At 43.5% G+C, this 23,180-nt stretch overlaps 1 protein-coding gene across 1 annotated transcript in view; it reads right to left on the bottom strand.

Moving 5' to 3' along the window:
• ERCC6 (ERCC excision repair 6, chromatin remodeling factor) overlaps positions 1-23,180 on the bottom strand; it is a 248,919-nt gene that overhangs the window by 146,150 nt on the left and 79,589 nt on the right. Inside the window, 1 exon segment of the mRNA XM_075349123.1 lies at positions 6,975-7,110. Coding sequence (XP_075205238.1) covers positions 6,975-7,110 — 136 coding nt within the window.

Consider the following 23,180-nt stretch of genomic DNA (forward strand, 5'->3'; position numbering starts at 1 on the left):
GATCTAATTTCCATTTACCTGGATAGTTTTTGTTGGATTTTTATAAAAAAAAAATCACCATATAAATGAATTAGGGGTATTTCACAAATATAATTTACTATTATTATATATGAAAGAAAATATTGTAAGATAAAAAAATGCATTTCTGACAATAGTAGTAGTGCAAATATAGCTCACTCCGATGCATAGAACATTCCTGTTTCTATTAGCTAATAGTAACTAGTAAGATTCATTAATAATAATCCTGCCATTATGTGCACCAATGTACCATCATCTTGATCATCTGCTGGGCCCCTGATGAATCAAGGCAGTTACATTGTAATAATGAAACGTAAAAGGGCTATGTGAGGACAGATCGCTAATGATAATGAGAAATTTTGTATGTATTTTCAATCTGATAGTTCTAATAAATCAATTCTTCCACTCTTTGACATCTAGCAATAGGGAAAGTCACTGAATTACAACAAACCACTATATTTTTCTTACTGTAAGGCCTCTTTTTCACGGACGTGTCAAAGGTGTGTATTGCCCTCCGTGAGCTGTGTTTATGGCACATGTGTGTTCTCCGTGTGTTATCCATGATAACACACGGAAAACGGGAACTTTCTGCTCACCTGTCCCTGGCTTCGCTGTCCGTGGTGCTGATCTTCGGTCTCCGGTCCTGGAGACTCCCCGCTGCTGTTGCTTCCGGCCCGCAGTGAAGTGAATATGCAATGAGCATAATGAGCGGCGGACGGAAGCAAGTGACAGCAACGGCAGATACAGTAGTGCTGAAGAAGGGGAGTAAAGCTTTTTTATTTTTTTCTCAAACACGTGTTTTCTCCGGTGCGTGTCACATGGAACCACCTCTGTGTGGTCCGTTTGCATTCCGTGACACCTGTGATGCCGGACAAAAACCGGACATGCCTATGTGTGGGCACACGTATGCTCCACACGGACACACGGTCCATGGCAGAGGACCGTCGCGTCGGGTGTAGGGAGCTTCCATGGCGGTGTCCCTTGTATCTGTCCGCCGGCTGCGTCATGGCGTTCTCAGGGTTTTCGGCGAGTGGGTGTGTCCTAATTGAGCGGTCATCGCTGCTGATTCGGTGTGGGTAGAGTAAGGTGTGGGTGTGTGGGGGTGTGTGATGCAGGGCCGCTGCTGATTGGGTGAGGGTGGAGTGAGGGGTGGGTGTGTGTGTGGGGGGGTGTTCGGCCTGTTGGAGCTGTGTGGGCATGTGTTAGGCGGTTTCAGCGTATGACGTCATTTCTCGACAGACAGAGACAGAATAGGGCAATTACTGTATTTTTCGGATTATAAGACGCACTTTTCCTCACAAAAATTTGGCAGGAAAATGAGGGGTGCATCTTAAAATCTGAATGTAGCATACCAGGTGGTGATTAAGAGTGGTCACAGGAGGAAGGGGCTCAGTGCAGGGGCTGTGTGTGGCGGCGGCCGGCGGAGCTGCTGTGTGCTGCGGCGGCCAGAGGAGCTGCTTTGTGCAGCGGCGGCCGGCGGAGCTGCTTTGTGCGGCGCCGGCAGGAGCAGATGCTGTGGTCAGTGGCAGAACTGCTTTGTGCGGTGGCAGAGGGAGCAGATGCTGTGGTCAGCGGCGGCCGGCAGAGCTGCTTTGTGTGGCGGTGGCAGGAGCAGATGCGGTTGTCAGCGGCGGCCAGCGGAGCTGCTTTGTGCGGCGGCGGCCGGAGCAGATGCTGTGGTCAGCGGCGGCCGGCGGAGCTGCTTTGTGCGGCGGAGGCCGGAGCAGATGCTGTGGTCAGCGGCGGCTGGCGGAGCTGATGTGGTGGGCGTCTTATAATCTTATAATTTGGGGTGCGTCTTATAATCCGGTGCGTCTTATAAAACGAAAAATATGGTATATATAGATAGTGTACATGATGTGTGAGCAGTAAAGCTTTCTGCAGAACACATACACAAAACTACTGCATGCACAGTAAATGCACACTTAGCTCTGATGTATATACACACACACGTGATAATCTTCTACCTAACAAGCACACCAGGGGACTGAACAGGGAAACAGATTGGTTCTAATTTATTCCCATTATTCTTACAGAACGGACATCCTCCCTAATCCTCCATTTCTATTATCCCATCCCATCCTCCCTTTCACCTCCAACTTCGTAAGACTATTTATTTTAATATCTTTCAGTGTTATACAGGGCTGGCCAAAAGTATTGGCACCCCTGCAATTCTGTCAGATAATACTCAGTTTCTTCTTGAAAATGATTGCAATCACATACTCTTTGGTATTATCTTCATTTAATTTGTCTTCAATGAAAAAAAAAAAAATTGTCAAAGCCAAATTGGATATAATTCCACACCAAACATAAAAAAGGGAGTGGACAAAAGTATTGGCACGGTTTGAAAAATCATGTGATGCTTCTCTTATTTGTGTAATTAACAGCACCTGTAACTTACCTGTGGCACCTAACAGGTGTTGGCAATAACTAAATCACACTTGCAGCCAGTTGACGTGGATTAAAGTTGACTCAACCTCTGTCCTGTGTCCTTGTGTGTACCACATTGAGCATGGAGAAGAGAAAGAAGACCAAAGAACTGTCTGAGGACTTGAGAATCCAAATTGTGAGGAAGCATGAGCAATCTCAAGGCTACAAGTCCATCTCCAAAGACATGAAAGGTCCTGTGTCTATGGTGCGCAGTGTCATCAAGAAGTTTAAAGCCCATGGCACTGTGGCTAACCTCCCTAGATGTGGAAGGAAAAGAAAAATTTCAACGCAAGATTGTGCGGATGGTGGATAAAGAACCTCGACTAACATCCAAACAAGTTCAAGCTGCCCTGCAGTCCAAGGGTACAACAGTGTCAACTCGTACTATCCGTCGGCGTCTGAATGAAAATGGACTGTATGGTAGGATACCCAGGAAGACCCCACTTCTTACCCCGAGACATAAAAAAAAACAGGCTGGAGTTTGCCAAAACTTACCTGAGAAAGCCTAAAACGTTTTGGAAGAATGAGATTGTCAGAGGAGACAAAAGTAGAGCTTTTTGGGAAAAGCCATGAACATAGAGTTTACAGGAAAAATAAAGAGGCATTCAAAGAAAAGAACAGTCAAATATGGCGGAGGTTCCCTGATGCTTTGGGATTGCTTTGCTGCCTCTGGCACTGGACTGCTTGACCGTGTGAATGGCATTATGAAGTTTGAAGACTACCAACAAATTTTGCAGCATAATGTAGGGCCCTGTAAGAAAAAGCTGGGTCTTCTTCAGAGGTCATGGGTCTTCCAGCAGGACAATGACCCAAAACACACTTCAAAAAGCACTAGAAAATGGTCTGATAGAAAGCACTGGAGACTACTAAAGTGGCCAGCAATGAGTCCAGACCTGAATCCCATAGAACACCTGTGGAGAGATCTCAAAATGGCAGTTTGGAGAAGGTACCCTTCAAATCTCAGGGACCTAGAGCAGTTTGCCAAAGAAGAATGGTCTAAAATTCCAGCAGAGCATTGTAAGAAACTCATTGATGGTTACCGGAAGCGGTTGTTCGCAGTTATTTTGGCTAAAGGTTGTGCAACCAAGTATTAGGCTAAGGCTATGTGTGCACTAGAAATGTGAAGTTTCTCAAGAAAATTTCTTGAGAAAGTTCTGGGAGTGAAAGATTTCCGGACCTCCGGAAAAAATCCGCACCAAATCCGCTTGCGGATTTGCCGCGAATTTACTGCAATTTTCCCGCGGGTGGTTCCCTGCGGATTTTGCAGGCTGTACTGCCGAAATCCGCAGGGTACCTGCGGAAAAGAATTGACATGCTCATTTTCTCAAGAATTTTTCTCGAGAAATTCTTCTCAAGGAAATTTCTTGAGAAAAATCCACACAGTGCGCACAGCTATATTTTTTTCTCATAGAATTTGCTGAGAAATGTCTGCACAAAGATTGCAGACATTTCTCGAAATTTCCGCGGCAAATCCGCGGGTAAAACGCACTAGTGCGCACAGAGCCTAAGGGTGCCAATACTTTTGTCTGGCCATTTTTGGAGTTTTGTGTGAAATGATCAATGATTTGGTTTTTGTTTCATTCTCTTTTGTCTTTATTCATTGCAAGCAAAATAAATGAAGATAATAATACCAAAGAATTTGTGATTGCAATCATTTTGAAGAAGAAACGGAGTATTATCTGACAGAATTGCAGGGGTGCCAATACTTTTGGCCAGCACTGTATGTTCTAATATGAATTTACCTTTTAGGTATAATGGAGGTTGCCTGTTGGGACCCTTGCTTTTGTGTCGGTTTATATGATTGCGCAATTTACCTGTATAAAGGCTGCTTTACACGTTGCAATCACATATGCGATCTCGTATGCGATTGCACACGCCACCATCGCATGAGCGGCACGGGCAATTTGTTGCCAGTGTCGCACAAACGATTAACCCCCGTCACATGTACTTACCTGCCATACGACCTCGCTGTGGGCGGTGAACATCGACTTCCTGAAGTGGAAGGGACGTTCGGCGTCACAGCGACGTCACACAGCGGCCGGCCAATAGAAGCGGAGGGGCGGAGATGAGCGGGACGTAAACATCCCGCCCACCTCCTTCCTTCCGCATAGCCGGCGGGTGCCGCGGGACGCAGGTAAGCTGCAGTTCATTGTTCCCGGGGTGTCACATGGAGCGACGTGTGATGCCTCGGGAACATTGAACAACCGGACGTTCAATTTTTAGAAATTGAACGACGTGTATGCGATCAACGTTTTAACGTACAATCATGATCGCACGTAGGTGTCACACACTACAATATCACTAACGATGCCGGATGTGCGTCACTTACGACATGACCCCACCGACACATCGTTAGATATATTGTAGTGTGTAAAGCCCGCTTTAATCTTCGATTAACAATTATGTGTTCTATACCGAAACACTCTCCTGGCATCTTGTTCTGCAATCTGATTGTCTACCCCATCCTAAAAAATTGGCTTCTATGCTTAACATGCAGAATATTTATGTCTATATAGTTTTTTGCCCTATTCCTTTTTCCGAACTTTTTTTTTATTAGCCATGATCCGCTCTCTTTATTTACGCCTACTGATGATCAGAATAGATTCTATATGAGAAAACAAGTGACTTCACCTATATTAAAGCATTTACGGCAGGGAGCTTCACGCATGCGCTGCAGAACCCCACTCTTGTTTCATACAGTAACTCAGAGTGCTTGCGCGGAAACGGCAGTTACCGCGCATGCGCCAGCGTTCCAGAAGTAACCCGGGCGCCATCTCTACTGATGTGTAAACAAGGTCCAGTCAGACGCAGGTCACACACAGCCATAGCCCCAGAGGATCGTCAGAGACACAAAGCAGGACGGCAAGTATTGCATCTCTCCAGCTCATTGTACCTATCTTTATGACTCAGCGCTATTTTATTTAAGATAACTGATACACATGTCCTCCTGTGTTTAGACCCAGTCCGCATCATTGATGGTGAAATTCCACCATTTATAAATGCATTCCTCACTGGTCTTTTTGCTCTACCCCCAAGTGTGTGCCTGGACCCCATTTGGTAGTTTTTATTATACTATTTGATTATTTATATATCAGGGACTCTAAATTCTTTTTGCCAGGTTACAGGACATACTATTAGCATCCAGTTGATCAAAACAAAAGGGATAAAATAGGAATCCAATCTTGGATCCTGTTTTCACCAGCAAATGCAAATTAGGGGAGAATCATTTTTAATTCAACCTTACTTTTTTCAATGGGAAGGGGGTCATGTGACATCAAACAAAGAGAACTGCACAAGAATAACAATGGTGTGCTCATTTTTAACGTAACTTTATTCATTAACGAGTTATTGACACGTTTGTGACATGGAAAAACAATAGTAACCCACAAAATCTATGGAAAAGAAAAATAGCTGTGCGCACACTGCGTTTTTTTTCTCAAGAACATTCTTTCTGCAGAATTTCTTGAGAAAAAGAATGCGCATGTCACTTCTTTTCTGCAGGTACCTGCTTTTTTTTTTGCCATAGATAATGGTAAAAAAATGCAGGGACCAACCTGCGGAAAAATAACGCATCAAAAACGTGGTAAAAACGCATGCCTTTATTGGTGCGTTATTGGTGCGTTTTTTGAACGCAAGTGCGCTAATCTTTCAGACTCAAGAAATTTCTTGAGAAAAATCCTTTTCTAGTGCGCACAGGGCCTAAGAGTAACGCTTTTTTTATAGCACAATTCGTTATTTCCCAAAGTCTGTCTAAGGCCTCTCTCACACTCCCGTGAAAATCACGCACGTGCCGCGAGACACGTATTTTCCTTGCGTGTTGCGTTTGGTAAGTACGTGTCTCCGGTACGTGCGGGCCACGTGTGTTCTGCGTGTGCTATCCGCGATAACATATGGAGAACCGGTAATTTTAATACTCACATGGTCCTTGCTGCTGTCCAGGGTACTGATCTTCGGCTCCAGCCCCACACTCCCCGCTGATGCTGCTTCCGGCCGAGCGGAGATCAGCGGCGGTGACATCACGCCCACCTCCTTAACACGCTCATAATGTGCGGCGGTCGGCAGCAACTGTTTGCAGCGGAAGATTCTGCAGGGCTTATGGAGGTGAGTATGTGTTTTTGTTTTTTTTGTTTTTTTTTTAAATAATGACATGTTTCTCCGGCGCGTGTCACACAGGACCGCATCCATACTACATCCGTGTGGTACGGGTGCGGGCCATGTGACACCCGTGATGCCGGAGGAAACGTGGACATGTCGGACGTTTTTGAACACGCACAAACGTACAATCCACACGGACACACGTTCCGTGTGGATTTACGTTAATGTGACGGTTACCATAGGGTAACATTGGTGTACGTGTGTATGTGTCTCCGGTACGTGAGAAAACTGCCAAACACGTACCGGAGGCACGTACGTGTGAAAGAGGCCTAATAGTCTAAAAATATATTTTATTACATACATAGAAAAGTTTAAAATTAACAGAAATAAAGTAAAAAAATCAATGTAATGAAATATTGAAGTCTGGTCACCTTTTTACCCGCAAAGCTTCCAGTCTCATGCAGAATAGCAACACGAATTTTAGGCCACCATGTATGAAATTCTTTCACCCACTGGTGCATGACAGTAGCAGGACACACAATGATGCTGGGACCCAAGCCTTCATATCTAAAAAAAAAAGATTGAAAGGCGAAGGTTAGACAATGCAGATAATATTAATGTATCTCATGAGCAAACGTCACTGCTTCACTATCCATACGTCTGGGAGGTTGCCCAACTGTTCACCTTTTCTTTTTTACTAGGAAGACCATGAGGATAATATCCTATGCAATCAATGAACTTTTACGATTTTCAGCTTCTTATGCTAAAGTGTTGCAAGGTCTTATGTAACATTCATGTATTCACTCATAAAAAATGTAGTCATGTGTGTAAGAGAAAGATTACCTTTCAATAAAAACTAAGACATTAAAGATTTAAAGCATGTCCAGGCTAGGGCCAAAAGTGCCCATATGTGACGGCAGAATCGTGGCGGCATGCGGTGCGCATAGAGTTACAATTTCATAATATTCAATAATACTTTGGATTTTGTTATTTCACCCTTGCATGATCATTCTCTACTGGTCTTGAATTAAAATTGTAATGACATGATTAGTTCTGACAATTTTTTTACTTAATGAAACTGTCGTTTGAGGCAGCAGACCAGACTACTAAGGGCCGTTTCACACATCCGGCATTTTGATGGATTACCGGATCCGACACACTCCAGTACAGTATTAATACTGTACAATGGCATCACGGCAACCTCCAGTGACCTGCTCCGGTCACATAACAGCATGTGACCGGAGGTTGCCGCAATGCCATTGTACTGTATTACACTGTAATGGAGTGTGCCGGATCCGGTAGTGCGGCGAAATGCCGGATGTGTGAAACGGCCCTAAGCAATCACATTTATATGCAGCGATTTTTGTAAGTTACAAACATATTTAGCACACTTGACACCTGTGATCATCATTTAGGCTGGGTTCAGAATACGTGCATACACCGGAGTTAACACCACACAAAAATAAGGGAAAAGGACTAACACCATCAATCAAACTGACTCCAAAGTTTTGGACACTGTCAATTTGAAGTGAATTGCTCTCCTGACATGTTTGAATTCCATTTTTTGGTGATGGAAAAAAGACCCTGGCAGCAGGGCTGTGGAGTCGGAGTCGGTGTTCATTTTGGTGGAGTCGGAGTTGGTATAAAGTGAAAATATACTGTATAATAAATTGGGTACAGTAGTTCAATGCAGAATGTGCTGAATATTTTTTCATAGGAATTTGGGAAAGTTATGAAATGTCCTATAAATAGCTGTTCTATTCCTGATCTAAGGCTAAATTCACACACAACGTTTTTTGATGCATTTTTTGAGGATGCATTTTTCAGCTGCAAAAGCAGATCAGCTTTTTAAAAAACCGCATCACCTGAAAGGTTTTTGAGCTCATAGATGTTTTTAATAGCAAAAGGAGATTAGAAAAATGCCACACAAACTGACATTCTCATTCTTTGTGAGGATCCGTTTTTGAGCCTCACAAAGCGATGTGTCTGAATATCAGATCTTGAAACCTATTGACTTTGCTGGGATGCCCACAGTCACTGCAAAAAACAGATCTGCAAAAACGCTGTGTGTGAATGTATGTAGCCTGAGGATCTAGGCTTTGTCTTAGCTGAGATAAGTCTGTGCTGCACTTAAGCACCAGTGAAGCTCCTCCTCTACAGGCAACGGTAAAAAGTAAACACACTCAGAAAGAAGGAAGGCCTGCACTCATCTCAGAATTACTAGAGTGAACAGGATAACAAGATTAAGGTACTTACTTCTTAAAGGATATTTAAACTTTCAATAAACTGTGCATAAATCAATAGTCCAGAATACTGTATGTTCTCTCTGTATACTTGATGCTTGTTTGTTTTTTCTTTCAGCTCATGTACTTTTGGGAGGATAACTTCTATACAATATGCATACAATATACAGGGAAAATACAGAAACAGGATTGATGAGGACTTAAGGGTACTTCTCACATAGCAAGATCGCTAGCGAGATCGCTGCTGAGTCACAGGTTTTGTGACGTACCAGTGACCTCATCAGCGATCTCGCGGTGTGGGACACTAAGCAGCAACCTAGCCCCTGCTGTGAAATCGCTGATTGTTACACTGTTCTGGTTCATTTTTTGGACGTCGGGCTCCCGCAGGGCAGCACGCATCAGTGTGTTTGACACCTTACCCAACAACCTCGTTCGCGACTCACATAGGCGTGCATCTTCATTGTTTTCCGCACCCTCTCTGTTTCGATTGATGATCGCTACTGAGTTCGGATTGGCCACTTCCATCCTCTGTTCTGGCTTGTAGGTCGCAGTACATTTCAGAGGGCTGAATTCACTTGTCCCGGACCGCGTGTAGCAGCAGATCGTAATACAGTCCATTCTGCATTGGGACTGTAGGATGGACAAGGATGGAGAAGGATGGAAGCGTTATTATGTTGCCTTCTCTAAAGGCAAGGCCGCCCAGTCACAACGCAGTTACGGCCACCAATCGGAGCAGAGGGGGCGCGGAAAAGGCAATGTAGATGCACGCCTATGTTATTAATCAAGATTTGAATCGTGCTATGTGACAGGGTCCCAGCGATCGCCGATATCGTTGTACAGGTCGTTATGGGTCGCCATATTGTTGCTGCGTTGTTGGGAAGATCTGACTGTTTGACAGCTCAGTAGCGACCCTGTAGCGACGTACCAGTGATCCTGACCAGGTCGCATCGTGGTTGGAATCGCTGGTACGTCGTTTAGTGTAACGGTACCCTTATATGAGGACTTGTATAGGTATAGAAGCCAAAACATCAAGTGAATAGCTCTGTTATCAGTTTCTTTGTTCCTGGAGTATGATACACAACAAACTTGCTCCCTCCCTCCTCCCCTCTTCATAGACTGAAGCTGTACCTAAGAAAAGCCTGAGATTGGAAATTCAAAGTAAAGCTATCTAATGACATATTTTACAAACTTTATATTTGTCATCTGTACTATTGATTTATGCAAAGTTTATTTTATTTCTCTCTAAAATTATACAGTGGGGAAAATAAGTATTTGATACACTGTTGATTCCCATCTACAAAGAATGGAGAAGTCTGACATTTTTTATCATAGGTACACTTCAACTGAAACAAAATCTACAGGACATGTCTGAACTCTGTAATTGCAAACAAAGGTTTCTGTACCAAATATTAAGTTATGTTTTTCTTCCACCCAGAAGTTTTCAAAGCTGTGACTGAAAAAGATCACAGCAGCAGCAAGAAACCAGTGCCCAGAACTTCCTGCCAGACAAAGGTGGAGGAAAGAGCATCTCAAACATCATTAACAAGATATTTTGTAAGTGACAAAGTTACTGTAACAATGTCAGCAGACCTGTTTAAAAGACAGTTCATACAGCTTGTTGTGAAGAACAGTGTACCATTATCAGCTCTAAATAGAGAAATGGCCCACAAACTTTCTGTTTCTCTGGAAAGAGAAAGTATTAGAAAATTAGTGATTGAAGAAGCCCTTAAACAAAAGGAAGATCTTAAAAAGACTCCCAAAAGACGCTTCAAGTTTCTTAAAATGGATGCCTGCACATGTCACAGAGTGAACTCAAAAATCAACAGGTTCTTGCTATTGTAACGGACAATGCTTCAAACATGATTACAATTAAACTGATAAATGAGAGTAATGAACAACAGCTAGAAGAAAATTTAGGATTCAGTATGTTTGAGATGGAAGGCCACAGCACTGTTCATGTAACTGAGGAACAAACAGATATTACAACAGAAGAACAGCAAAATGATACTTTAGAATTAGATGATCTTGTTGAAGCTGCTTCAAAACACTTTCATATTCATCACTTATGCTGTGTTATGCACACGCTGCAGCTGGCAATAAGAGATAGTCTGCAAGAGGGACATGTTGGAAATCAGATTGCAAAAGTGAGAAATTTGTTTATTGCCACCAGAACCCGTAAAATTGACAAGTATTTGGATGACATGGAGCAGGCAAAGTGTTGCCGCAAGGAAAAATATTTCACTCTGTCTCCTATAGCAGCAGATTGACCATATTTCAGCAATCGTTATTACTTGCTCTCAAAGAAATACAAAAATTCAACCGTTCATCAAAACTATGCATGAGGCAATTCAATTATACCCGGAAATTGTTAGAGATGATGCCCATGTGGTTACGGCTTTGCCTCCAACCTAAGTTAGTGTAGAGAGTTTGTTCTCTAGCTTTAACCCCTTCAGCCCCCAGCCTATTTTGACTTTACTGACCTCGCCATTTTGCGCAATTCTGACCAGTGTCCCTTTATGAGGTTATAACTCTGGAACGCTTCAACGGATCCTGGCGATTCTGACATTGTTTTTTGTGACATATTGCACTTCATGAAAGTGGTAGATTTAGGCCGATATTTTTTGCGTTCATTTTTGAAAATTTCAGAAATTTGGCGAAAATTTAGAAAATTGCGCAATTTTCAAAATTTGTAATTTTATGCCCGTAAATCTGAGAAATATGTCACACAAAATAGTTACTAAATAAAATTTCCCACGTGTCTACTTTACACCAGCGCAATTTTCAAAACAAAATTTTTTTTTTTGTTAGGAAGTTAGAAGGGGTCAAAGTTCATCAGCAATTTCTCATTTTTACAACAAAATTTACAAAAAACTTTTTTTAGGGACCACATCACATTTGAAGAGACTTTGAGAGGCCTAAGAGACAGAAAATACCCAAAAGTGACCCCATTCTAAAAACTGTACCGCTCAGGCTACTCAAAACCACATCCAAGAAGTTTATTACCCCTTTAGGTGCTTCACAAGAATCAAAGTAATGTGGAAGGAAAAAATGAAAATTAAATTTTTTTACACAAAAATGTTACTTTAGCCATAAAATGTAGCATTTCACAAAGGGTATCAGGAAAAATTACACCATAAAATTTATTGTGCAATTTCTCCTGAGTACACAGATACCTCATATGTGGCGGAAATCAAATGTTTGGGTGCACGGCAGGGCTCAGAAGGCAAGAAGCGCCATTTAACTTTTCAAACGCAAAATTGTCTGGAATCGTATGGGGACGCCATGTTGCGTTTGGAGACCCCCTGAGGTACCTAAACAATGGAACTCCTGCACAAGTGACCCCATTTTGGAAACTAGACCCATCATGGAATTTTTTTTTTAGAGGTTTAGTGAGCCCTTTGAACCTCTAGGGGCTTCACAGAAGTTTATAACGTTGAGCCGTGAAAATATTTATATTTTTTTTACCACAAAATTGTTACTTCAACCAGGTAGCTTTTTTTTCACAAGGGTATCAGGAAAAATTACACCATAAAATTTATTGTGCAATTTCTCCTGAGTACACAGATACCTCATATGTGGTGGAAATCAAGTGTTTGGGTGCATAGCAAGGCTCGGAAGGCAAGGAGCGCTATTTGATTTTTGAAGCTACTTTTCCATTCAAAAAGTCAAATGGCGCTCCTTCTCTTCCGAGCCCTGCCGTGCACCCAAACAGTGGTCTATGACCACATATGAGGTACTATGTACTCAGGAGAAATTGCCCAACAAATTTTAGGATCCATTTTATCCTGTTGCCCATGTGAAAACGAAAAAAATTGAGGCTAAAAGACAATTTGTGAAAAAAAAAAAAGTACTTTTTCATTTTTACGGATCAATTTGTGAAGCACCTGGAGGTTCAAAGTACTCACTATGCATCTAGATAAGTTCCTTGGGAGGTCTAGTTTCCAAAATGGGGGTCACTTTTGGGGGAGCACCAATGTGTAGGCACACAGGGGCTCTCCATACACGACATGGTGTCTGCTAGCAATTTGAATGGAAAATTAGCTCCAATTATTTACGGACACCATGTGGCGTATGGAGAATATGTAGTGTATGTCAGGTTGGGGTGTGTGTGTGTGTGTGTGTGTGTGTAGTGTAGTATACGTCAGGTTGGTGTGTGTGTGTGTGTGTAGTGTAGTATACATCAGGTTGGTGTGTGTGGTGTTTACCACACACACATCAACCTGACGTACACTACACCCCACACCAAACTAACATACACTACACCCCACACTACACACCAACCTGACTTAGTGTATGTTAGGTTGGTGTGTGGTGTATGTCAGGATGGTGTGTGTGGTGTATACTACATCACACATACCAACCTGACGTACACTACACCACACACACACACACACACACACACACACACATCAACCTGACCTACACTACACCACATACCAACCTGATGTAGTGTATGTCAAGTTGGTATGTGGTGTAGTGTAGGTCAGGTTGATGTGTGTGTGTGTGTGTGTGTGTGTGGTTTAGTGTACGTCAGGTTGGTATGTGTGGTGTAGTATACACCACACACACCATCCTGACATGCACCACACACCAACCTAACATACACTAAGTAAGGTTGGTGTGCAGTGTGGTATAGGGTAGTGTACCTCAGGTTGGTGTGTGTCAGGTTGATGTGTGGTGTAGTATACACCACACACACACACACGCTACACACTACCTGATGTACACTACAACACACACACTAACCTGACGTACACAATACCACACCGCATACCAACCTGACGTAGTGTATTTCAGGTTAGTGTGGTGTAATGTACTTCAGTTTGGTGTGTGTGGTTGAGTGCACTAGCGCTAGGTTGGGGGTTACTCACACTTTACTGTGGGTCTTCCTCAATGGCTTCCGGCCTCTTCTCCTCCCGGCCTCCGGCTCGTCTCCTCCCGGCCTCCGGACGATTTCTTATCCTGCGACGTCAAGTCTGTGTCACTGGAGGAAGAGTGGGAGAAATAGAGAAAAGTGGGACCCTCTCCCTCACTATCAGCTACGGAGGGACGAGCAGGACATTTGTGTGCGCGTGTGCAAAATCAACCCCCAAACCCTAAACTTTTTTTTAGTGTGCATGTGTATGTGCAAGTGTTTGGTGAAACTTTCTACTGCAGGAGAGGGCTGAGGAGATGCAGGAGCCGTAATCACTGGGGCGCAATCACCGGGGCGCAGGGGGACGCAATCACAGGGGGACGCAATCACAGCGACGCAATCGCAGGGGTGAAATTACCGGGGCGCAGGGGGACGCATAATCACAGGGGCGTAGTCGCAGGGATGCATAATCACAGGGGCGTAATCACCGGGGCCGCAGGGGGACGCAATAGCAGGGGAACGCGATCGCAGGGGCGCAGGTGGCGCGATCGCAGGGGCGCAGGTGGGGCGATCGAAGGGGCGCAGGTGGGGCGATCGCAGGGGCGCAGATCGCAGGGGCGCAGATCGCAGGGGCGCAGATCGCAGGGGCGCAGATCGCAGGGGCGCAGATCGCAGGGGCGCAGATCGGGCGATCACAGGGGCGCAGATCGCAGGGGCGCAGATCGCAGGGCCGCAGGGGGGTCCGGGTGATCACCCCCCTGCTGCCCAGTGATCAGCCCCCTGCTGCCCAGTGATCACCCACCTGCTGCCCAGTGATCACCAGGGCGAGGGATTGATCACTGGCAGCAGCAGCAGTCACTCACACCAGCCGGGTGTCAGAAGCAGGACACCGGCGGTGAGTGATCACAGGGAGCGGAGGTCAGGGAAGGCAGTGGAGGTCAGTGTGGGTTGGGGGGGGTAGAATCGGACGGCGGGGGGAGCGGAGGTCGGGGTGGGGGTGGGATCGGACAATTGGAGGGGGAACGGAAGACAGCGGGGGAGGGGAATGGAAGACAGCAGAGGGGAGCGCGGAACAGCACAGAAGGGAGGGGGAAGACAGCATAGAAACGAAGGGAAAGACAGCAAAGAGGGGAGAAAAACTTACCGGATGGTGATCGGTGGTGGCAGATCGCGGTGGCAGCGGCAGCAGGTGACCCTCCTCTTCAGCGTCGCAGTCCACGGTCAGGATGAAGCTGAAGGGGGAGGACACCCACCGGTCACATCGCTCCTCCACATCTGATTGGAGGGATAGCGTCACATGGACGCTACCTCCAATCAGATGGGGGGGGGGCATTACACGGAGCTCTCCCTGCTCCAGCTAATGGCCGATATTGCATCATCAGCCATGGCTGGATTGTAATATTTCACCAAGTTTGATTGGTGAAATATTACAATCGTTCAGATTGAATGTGAAAGTGACACTTTCAACAGCCAATCAGAGCGATCGTAGCCACGGGGGGGCAAAGCCACCCCCCCTGGGCTCAACTACAAGTCCTTATGTACCTGCAGCGCTGGTGACATTTCAGTAAACCCGGTCACCAGCGCTGCAGGAACGGAAACCCGCCATGACGCATACGGTGCGTCAAAGGTCAGGAAGGCACAAGGTTTCATGACGCATATGGTGCGTCAAAGGTCGAAAAGGGGTTAAAATTCTAGGTCAGATTTGAGGTCATCTATGAAGGAGGATCTGATGGAGGCAATTCTATTTTCTTAGAACAAATTCATAGACTGTCACTAAACAAATGTTATTTAGTATGTTTTTGTTGAAAACGGTTTTTTGCTACTTACATAGTTTATTGCATAGTGTAATATATATACAACACAGTCTATTTATTGTTGCAGCATAAATAGATCCAATTTCCCACAGTCAAATAAAGTCTCTTCCGGATCACAGCCGGTGCATATAGACATTTTATCAAAAGTCTTGTTACCTTAGGACCCCGTTAACTGCAGGGATCTGTTTAGGTTCTCCTAGGCTCATACTCCTGGCCAGTGTTCACTGCACACAGAGCCAGCTCACACAGCATGTGTTTGCTTCCGCAAGCCTGGCTCTCAACTGAGACACACCCTGATGTGCTCTGCAAGATTTAAACCAAAAATGCTGGACATGAGGATTGCTATAAAATCTGGACTGGGAGGAGGGATCTGTCTCCCTGTTACCCTTTGTGCTATACTCCCCGTAATAGCTATAGCAAACTCAGAGGGTTTCAGACACATTCTGTGGGACACATAGCGGTCTTTAAATATTACCCCTGTCACTGCCTCACAAATATATGTATGTGTGCATATATATATATATATATATATATATATATATATATATATATATATATATATATATATATATATATATATATATATATACACACACATATACATACATATATACATACATATATACATATACATACATATATACATATACATACATATATACATATATATATATATATATAAATATTTATATTATATATATACATACATATATATATATATATATATATAAAGAAAAAACAAAAAGCCAGCACTAAATGTGCACTTCAGCACTAAACATTCCAATGCTGAAGTGCACATTTAGTGCTTGCTTTTTGTTTTTTCTTCATTGAATTGGTCGGTGGTTGACCTCCACCTTGCTATGCACCCCAATTTGGGATGTATTCCATCTGTCTAGATTTTGGCGGTTGGTGACTGTTCACATTAAGTCATCAGGCCTTGTCCACAGGCTATTTACTTCATGCAGCATTTGCTTGGACCTGTCCCGCCCACAGCCATGACTCAGTCATGGGTACGGGATTGAAATAGACCAGGTGAGTGCTGCTAAGAGCAGTTCTACTATTCATATGTGAGGCCGTATGGCACATTTTATAAAAATATTTTAGTGTAGGACTGCTTCAAATGAGATTTGCCGTGACGTGGCGAGGCAGCTCAAGAAATTGCAATTTTTTGCCAAAAATCTCCAAATTTTTATAATAAGTACAGTTTGGAATGTTTAGTGCTGAAGTGCACATTTAGTGCTGGCTTTTTATTTTTTCTTCATATATATATATATATATATATATATATATATATATATATATATATATATATATATATATATATTTTATATTTTCAACCAAGAAAAGTTGTAGACCGGCTCACCTGTCAGAGCTCATGCCCAATTGCATGCATGTTTCTTCCTTGTTGCACGGATCCGGACTGGGAGAACATCCAGGGAAATATGAGACAAATAAGTCGATCCAACAAATACAAGGCAACTCCAGGTGGCAGTAAAAAGATTTTCTCAACTTTATTGTGCACTAGTTAAAAATTCCAGAGCTCTTGACAGATAGATAGTTAAGTGTAATATACATGCAGTAGCGGCCCACGCGTTTCGGCGGTAGTAACCATCTTCTTCACGGTCCCAAACAAAAACAAAAGCTTGTCTCTACCTATCTATCTATCTATATATACATATATTACACACACACACGTATATATGTATAATATTATATAATATTGCGTGTGTGTATAATATATATATATATATATATATATATATATATATATATGTATGTATATATTTATTATACACACAAAATATAATTTTATATATATATATATATATATATATATATATGTGTAATCTATATTACATAGTGTATTACATATTTACCATTTAATACAGTTTTTTTGTGTTCTATGTATTCCAACGAACATCTTTTGTGTTCTAAATATCTTGATTATTGTATCATGAAAATGCTTAAATGTCTGATGTTCACATTGTACTACAATAAATGTTTCACTTAAATATAAGCAATATATGTGGGAGTCGATGCAAGGGAAATTGAGGAATCGGAGTCGCAGGTTTGGCTTACTGACTCCACAGCCCTGCCTGGCAGAGACATAACAGTGAAAATAGATGTATTCTGAACTCTGCCTAAGGGCCGCTTTACACGCTGCGTGCGTACCCGCCCCCATCGTTTGTGCGACACAGCCAAATTGTTGCCCGTGGCGCACAAAATCGCACGGACCCGTCACACACACTTACCTGCCTAGCGACGTCGCTGTGACCGGCGAACCGCCTCCTTTCTAAGCAGGCGTTTCGTTCGGTGTCACAGCGACGTCACTAAGTGGCTGCCCAATCAAAGCGGAGGGGTGGAGATGAGTGGAACGTAACATACCGCCCACCTCCTTCCTCATTGCCGGTGGCCGCAGGTAAGGGGAGGTTCCTCACTCCTGCGGTGTCACGCGTAGCGACGTGTGCTGCCGCAGGAACGACGAACTACATCGTCCAAGCACCAGCAACTATAATTGGGAATAGAGGGTGATGTCACCGATGAGCGATTTTGAACGTTTTTGCGACGATTCAAAATTGCTCATAGGTGTCACACACAACGACATCGCTAAAGCGGCCGGATGTGCGTCACAAATTCAGTGACCCCAACAACATCGCTTTAGCGATATCATAGCGTGTAAAGCCACCTTTAGTTTGCAAGGCAAATCTTAAGTATTACTGTCAGGTGTAAAGACAATGGCAGACTCCAACAATCCCAGCACCCGGGACATATTCTGGTCTCAGGGGGTTAGTGTACTGCACAATGTTCATGGCCCAGCACTCTGTAGAAATAATTAATTATTTATCATTTAAGATAAGACAAGGATATCCAGTATAAACAGAAAAGTGTTTACACCCCTCTTATTTTTGCAATTATTTTTTTTAATAGCAATATACCCGTTGCGTCACTCGTGAAATGTGAGATTTTAAATTGTTGGTTTTGCTTGCAAAGTTTAACTACTTTTCAGTTTCACCCTGTAGTTGACTTCAGGTTAAAATTAAACTAAAGCTTAAAATTAATTTTTTTCAACTGCTCTTTTGTGTTAGTAGTTTCAGCTGCCTTTGATTCCGCCTCTCTCATCAGTTTCTTTTCAAGCCGGGAGTCATGTTTGAGACAGCTATGCTTTCTTAGCTTTTAGATTAACTTGCCAAATCAATTAGCTCACACTGATTAGTGATCTAATAGGTAAATCTGTATAGATGTGTGCGTGTGTTTGTTTATATATATCTAATATATAAAGGTGTGTGTGTGTGTGTGTGTGTGTGTGTGTGTGTGTGTGTGTGTGTGTGTGTGTGTGTGTGTGTGTGTGTGTGTGTGTGTGTGTCCGGTATTGGCATCTGCACCGTTGCAGCTACAGCCACAACATTTTGCACTCACACACGTCTGGACCCCGAGAGCGTCATAGGCTATGTTTTGAGGCAAAATTTTAACCCCGCACGTTCCAATTTACCAATCAATTTTTCCCCTATCTACATAATGGGGAAAAAGTGAAACGAAAAGTGTATCCGCACCATCGCACTTACAATCACGAAATATTGCACAGACAGCTCATGTGACCCAGAGGACATCATAGACTATGTTTTGACAGGAAAATGTAACCCCGCGCTTTACAGTTACTCTCCAAAAAACATGCCTACATTAAAGTAAATGGAGACTGGAACTACAGGTTATTAGTAGGAGCTATGATTTGTTGCTATAGGAACAAAAGACATTCATAGTATAAGAAGCTTATAAGTTAGGTAATAAGATGTCGGTAGGGAGACGGATAGAGAGAGACAGACAGAGAGACAGAGACAGACCTGGGAAAGAGACAGACCTGGGAAAGAGACAGACCTGGGAAAGAGACAGACCTGGGAAAGAGACAGACCTGGGAAAGAGACAGACCTGGGAAAGAGACAGACCTGGGAAAGAGACAGACCTGGGAAAGAGACAGACCTGGGAAAGAGACAGACCTGGGAAAGAGACAGACCTGGGAAAGAGACAGACCTGGGAAAGAGACAGACCTGGGAAAGAGACAGACCTGGGAAAGAGACAGACCTGGGAAAGAGACAGACCTGGGAAAGAGACAGACCTGGGAAAGAGACAGACCTGGGAAAGAGACAGACCTGGGAAAGAGACAGACCTGGGAAAGAGACAGACCTGGGAAAGAGACAGACCTGGGAAAGAGACAGACCTGGGAAAGAGACAGACGGAGCACATTACTTGGCCAATTTAGTTAAATCTGTGTGGAATATCTGTGGTGTTGAAATATATGTTGTGAAATGCTTCTATTAGCTTAGTTTTGTGCCTTTTAATAATTACATTTCTATCTTTGTTTTGTGGTTTTTGTGTGCAGAATAAATTTATGTTTCTCTTTCCAGGGCTGTCTCTTTCCCCGACTGTCTGTCTGTCTTTTTCTGTCTCTCTCTATCTGTCTCACCACCGACATCTTATTACCTCACACATAAGCTTCTTATACTAACAGTTTATTTTGTTCCTATAGCAACCACTGACAGTTGCTATTAATAGCCCGTATCTCCCACCTCCATTCAGATTAATGGAGGCAAAATTTTAGAGACTAACTGTAAAGCGCGGGGTTACATTTTCCCGTCCAAACATAGTCTATGACGTTCCCTGAGTCACATGAGGAGTCTGTGCAAAATTTCGTGATTGTAAATGCGATGGTGCGGAATCCTTTAGCAGACATACATACACACACATACACTCAGCTTTATATATTAGATATACTAGTTGTAGTACCTGGGCATCGCCCGGGATAGTAACTGTCTCTCTCTCTGTCTGTCTCTATGTCTCTATGTCTCTGTCTGTCTCTATGTCTCTATGTCTCTGTCTGTCTCTATGTCTCTATGTCTCTGTCTGTCTCTATGTCTCTATGTCTCTGTCTGTCTCTATGTCTCTATGTCTCTGTCTGTCTCTATGTCTCTATGTCTCTGTCTGTCTCTATGTCTCTATGTCTCTGTCTGTCTCTATGTCTCTGTCTCTATGTCTCTGTCTGTCTCTATGTCTCTGTCTCTATGTCTCTGTCTCTATGTCTCTGTCTGTCTCTATGTCTCTGTCTGTCTCTATGTCTCTATGTCTCTGTCTGTCTCTATGTCTCTGTCTGTCTCTATGTCTCTGTCTGTCTCTATGTCTCTATGTCTGTCTGTCTCTATGTCTGTCTGTCTCTATGTCTGTCTGTCTCTATGTCTCTGTCTGTCTCTATGTCTCTATGTCTCTGTCTCTGTCTGTCTCTATGTCTCTATGTCTCTGTCTCTGTCTGTCTCTGTCTGTCTCTGTCTGTCTCTGTCTGTCTCTGTCTGTCTCTGTCTGTCTCTGTCTGTCTCTGTCTGTCTCTATGTCTCTGTCTGTCTCTGTCTGTCTCTATGTCTCTGTCTGTCTCTATGTCTCTGTCTGTCTCTATGTCTCTGTCTGTCTCTATGTCTCTGTCTGTCTCTATGTCTCTGTCTGTCTCTATGTCTCTGTCTGTCTCTATGTCTCTGTCTGTCTCTATGTCTCTGTCTGTCTCTATGTCTCTGTCTCTTTTCCAGGTCTCACTTTGCCCGGGCTGTCTCTTTTCCACGTCTGTCTCTTTTCCACGTCTGTCTCTTTTCCACGTCTGTCTCTTTTCCACGTCTGTCTCTTTTCCACGTCTGTCTCTTTTCCACGTCTGTCTCTTTTCCACGTCTGTCTCTTTTCCACGTCTGTCTCTTTTCCACGTCTGTCTCTTTTCCACGTCTGTCTCTTTTCCACGTCTGTCTCTTTTCCACGTCTGTCTCTTTTCCACGTCTGTCTCTTTTCCACGTCTGTCTCTTTTCCACGTCTGTCTCTTTTCCACGTCTGTCTCTTTTCCACGTCTGTCTCTTTTCCACGTCTGTCTCTTTTCCACGTCTGTCTCTTTTCCACGTCTGTCTCTTTTCCACGTCTGTCTGTCTGTCTGTCTCTTTATGTCTCTCTCTGTCAGTCTCCCCACCGACATCATATTACCTCACACATAAGCTTCTTATACTAACACTGTCCTTTGTTCCTATAGCAACCACTGGCAGTTGGTATTAATAGCCCGTATCTCCCACCTCCATTCAGTTTAATGGAGGCAGGATTTTAGAGTGTAACTGTAAAGCGCGGGGTTAAATTTTCCCGTCAAAACATAGTCTATGACATTCCCTGAGTCACATGAGGCGTCGGTGCAAAATTTCGTGATTGTAAATGCGACGGTGCAGATTCTTTTAGCGGACATACACACATACATACACTCAGCTTTCTATATTAGATATACATATTATATCGAATATATAAAGCTCAGTGTATGTATGTGTGTATATGTGTCTGTGTGTGTGTATGTCCGCTAAAGGAATCCACACCGTCGCATTTACAATCACGAAATTTTGCACAGACCCTTCATGTGACTCAGGGAACGTCATAGACTATGTTTGGGCGGGAAAATTTAACTCTGTGCTTTCCAGTTCCTCTACAAAAATCCTGCAGCCATTAAACTGAATGGAGCTGGGAGCTGCAGGCTATAAATAGCAACTGTCAGTGGTTGCTATAGGAACAAAAACTGTTACTATAACAAGCTTATGTGTGAGGTAAAAAGATGTCCGTGGTGAGATGGATAGAGAGAGAGAGAGAGACAGAGACAGCCGGGCAAAGAGACAGCCGGGCAAAGAGACAGCTGGGCAAAGAGACAGACGGGCAAAGAGACAGAGAGAGAGACAGACGGGCAAAGAGACAGAGAGAGACAGATAGACTGATGCAAATACAGACAGAGAGATAGAAACAGACAGACAAGGAAAGAGACAGAGACAACGACACACAGACAGAGACTGGGAGAGACACAGTCACTATCCCGGGCAACGCACGGGTACTACAGCTAGTAATATATATATATATATAAAAAAAAATCAGAATATCTGTCCTGAAGGATCTCAAATCTCAGTTATGAAAACTGCCTCACAGTCAGACTGTTTTAGTTGTCCATAGCAACCAAAGCTCAGCATTCACTTTACCTCAGCAGCATCAATGCTGGAAGCTGCACTCTAGTTGCTACAGGAAACAAGAGCGATTTTACTGTGAGGCAGATTTCATAAATGAGGCCTCAGTTACTTCTGGAGTGACTATAGGTAACCAGAACGATCTTACTGTGAGGCAATTCTCATAAATTAGGCCCCATTTACTAATTCACTGGTTGTTGACAGCCAATGCTATAGTTATAAACTTCAGAGCAAGTTACCACGTGGCCCCACCTTAGCAACTACATGGTTGCTGTCCCTTTAAGGCCTGTTTCAGACGTCAGTGATTCTGGTACGTATGTGCTAGTTTTTATACGTATATGAAAAGCTATTGGACAGTTATCCACCAATGAGAGCAATTAAATAGCAAGGTGAGATATCAACAAATTATGACGCCTAAAATATAATGTTTAATAATTCGTAATTAAAAAAGGTCCCCGTGATAGTAACCTAAATAAAAGCAGACAACGACAAACATATAAAATAGTGCCAAGATGGCCAGAAAAACATCCACGGCAACAAGATCCCCAAAGTGACGGATCTGCCAATGTGTTCAGCAATATGTGGCCATAGGCATGTGTGTACATAAATAAACTCCAATTTATAAAAGGGAAGAAAAGCAGGGAACGGTCTTCACCACTCAGCCGCAAAATCCCCTTTCTTTTCTTCCCCAATAAGCGCCGTTGCCAGCTATGCTGGT

This window comes from Anomaloglossus baeobatrachus, chromosome 5 (assembly GCF_048569485.1).
Source record: "Anomaloglossus baeobatrachus isolate aAnoBae1 chromosome 5, aAnoBae1.hap1, whole genome shotgun sequence".
NCBI classification, from domain to species: Eukaryota; Metazoa; Chordata; class Amphibia; order Anura; family Aromobatidae; genus Anomaloglossus; species Anomaloglossus baeobatrachus.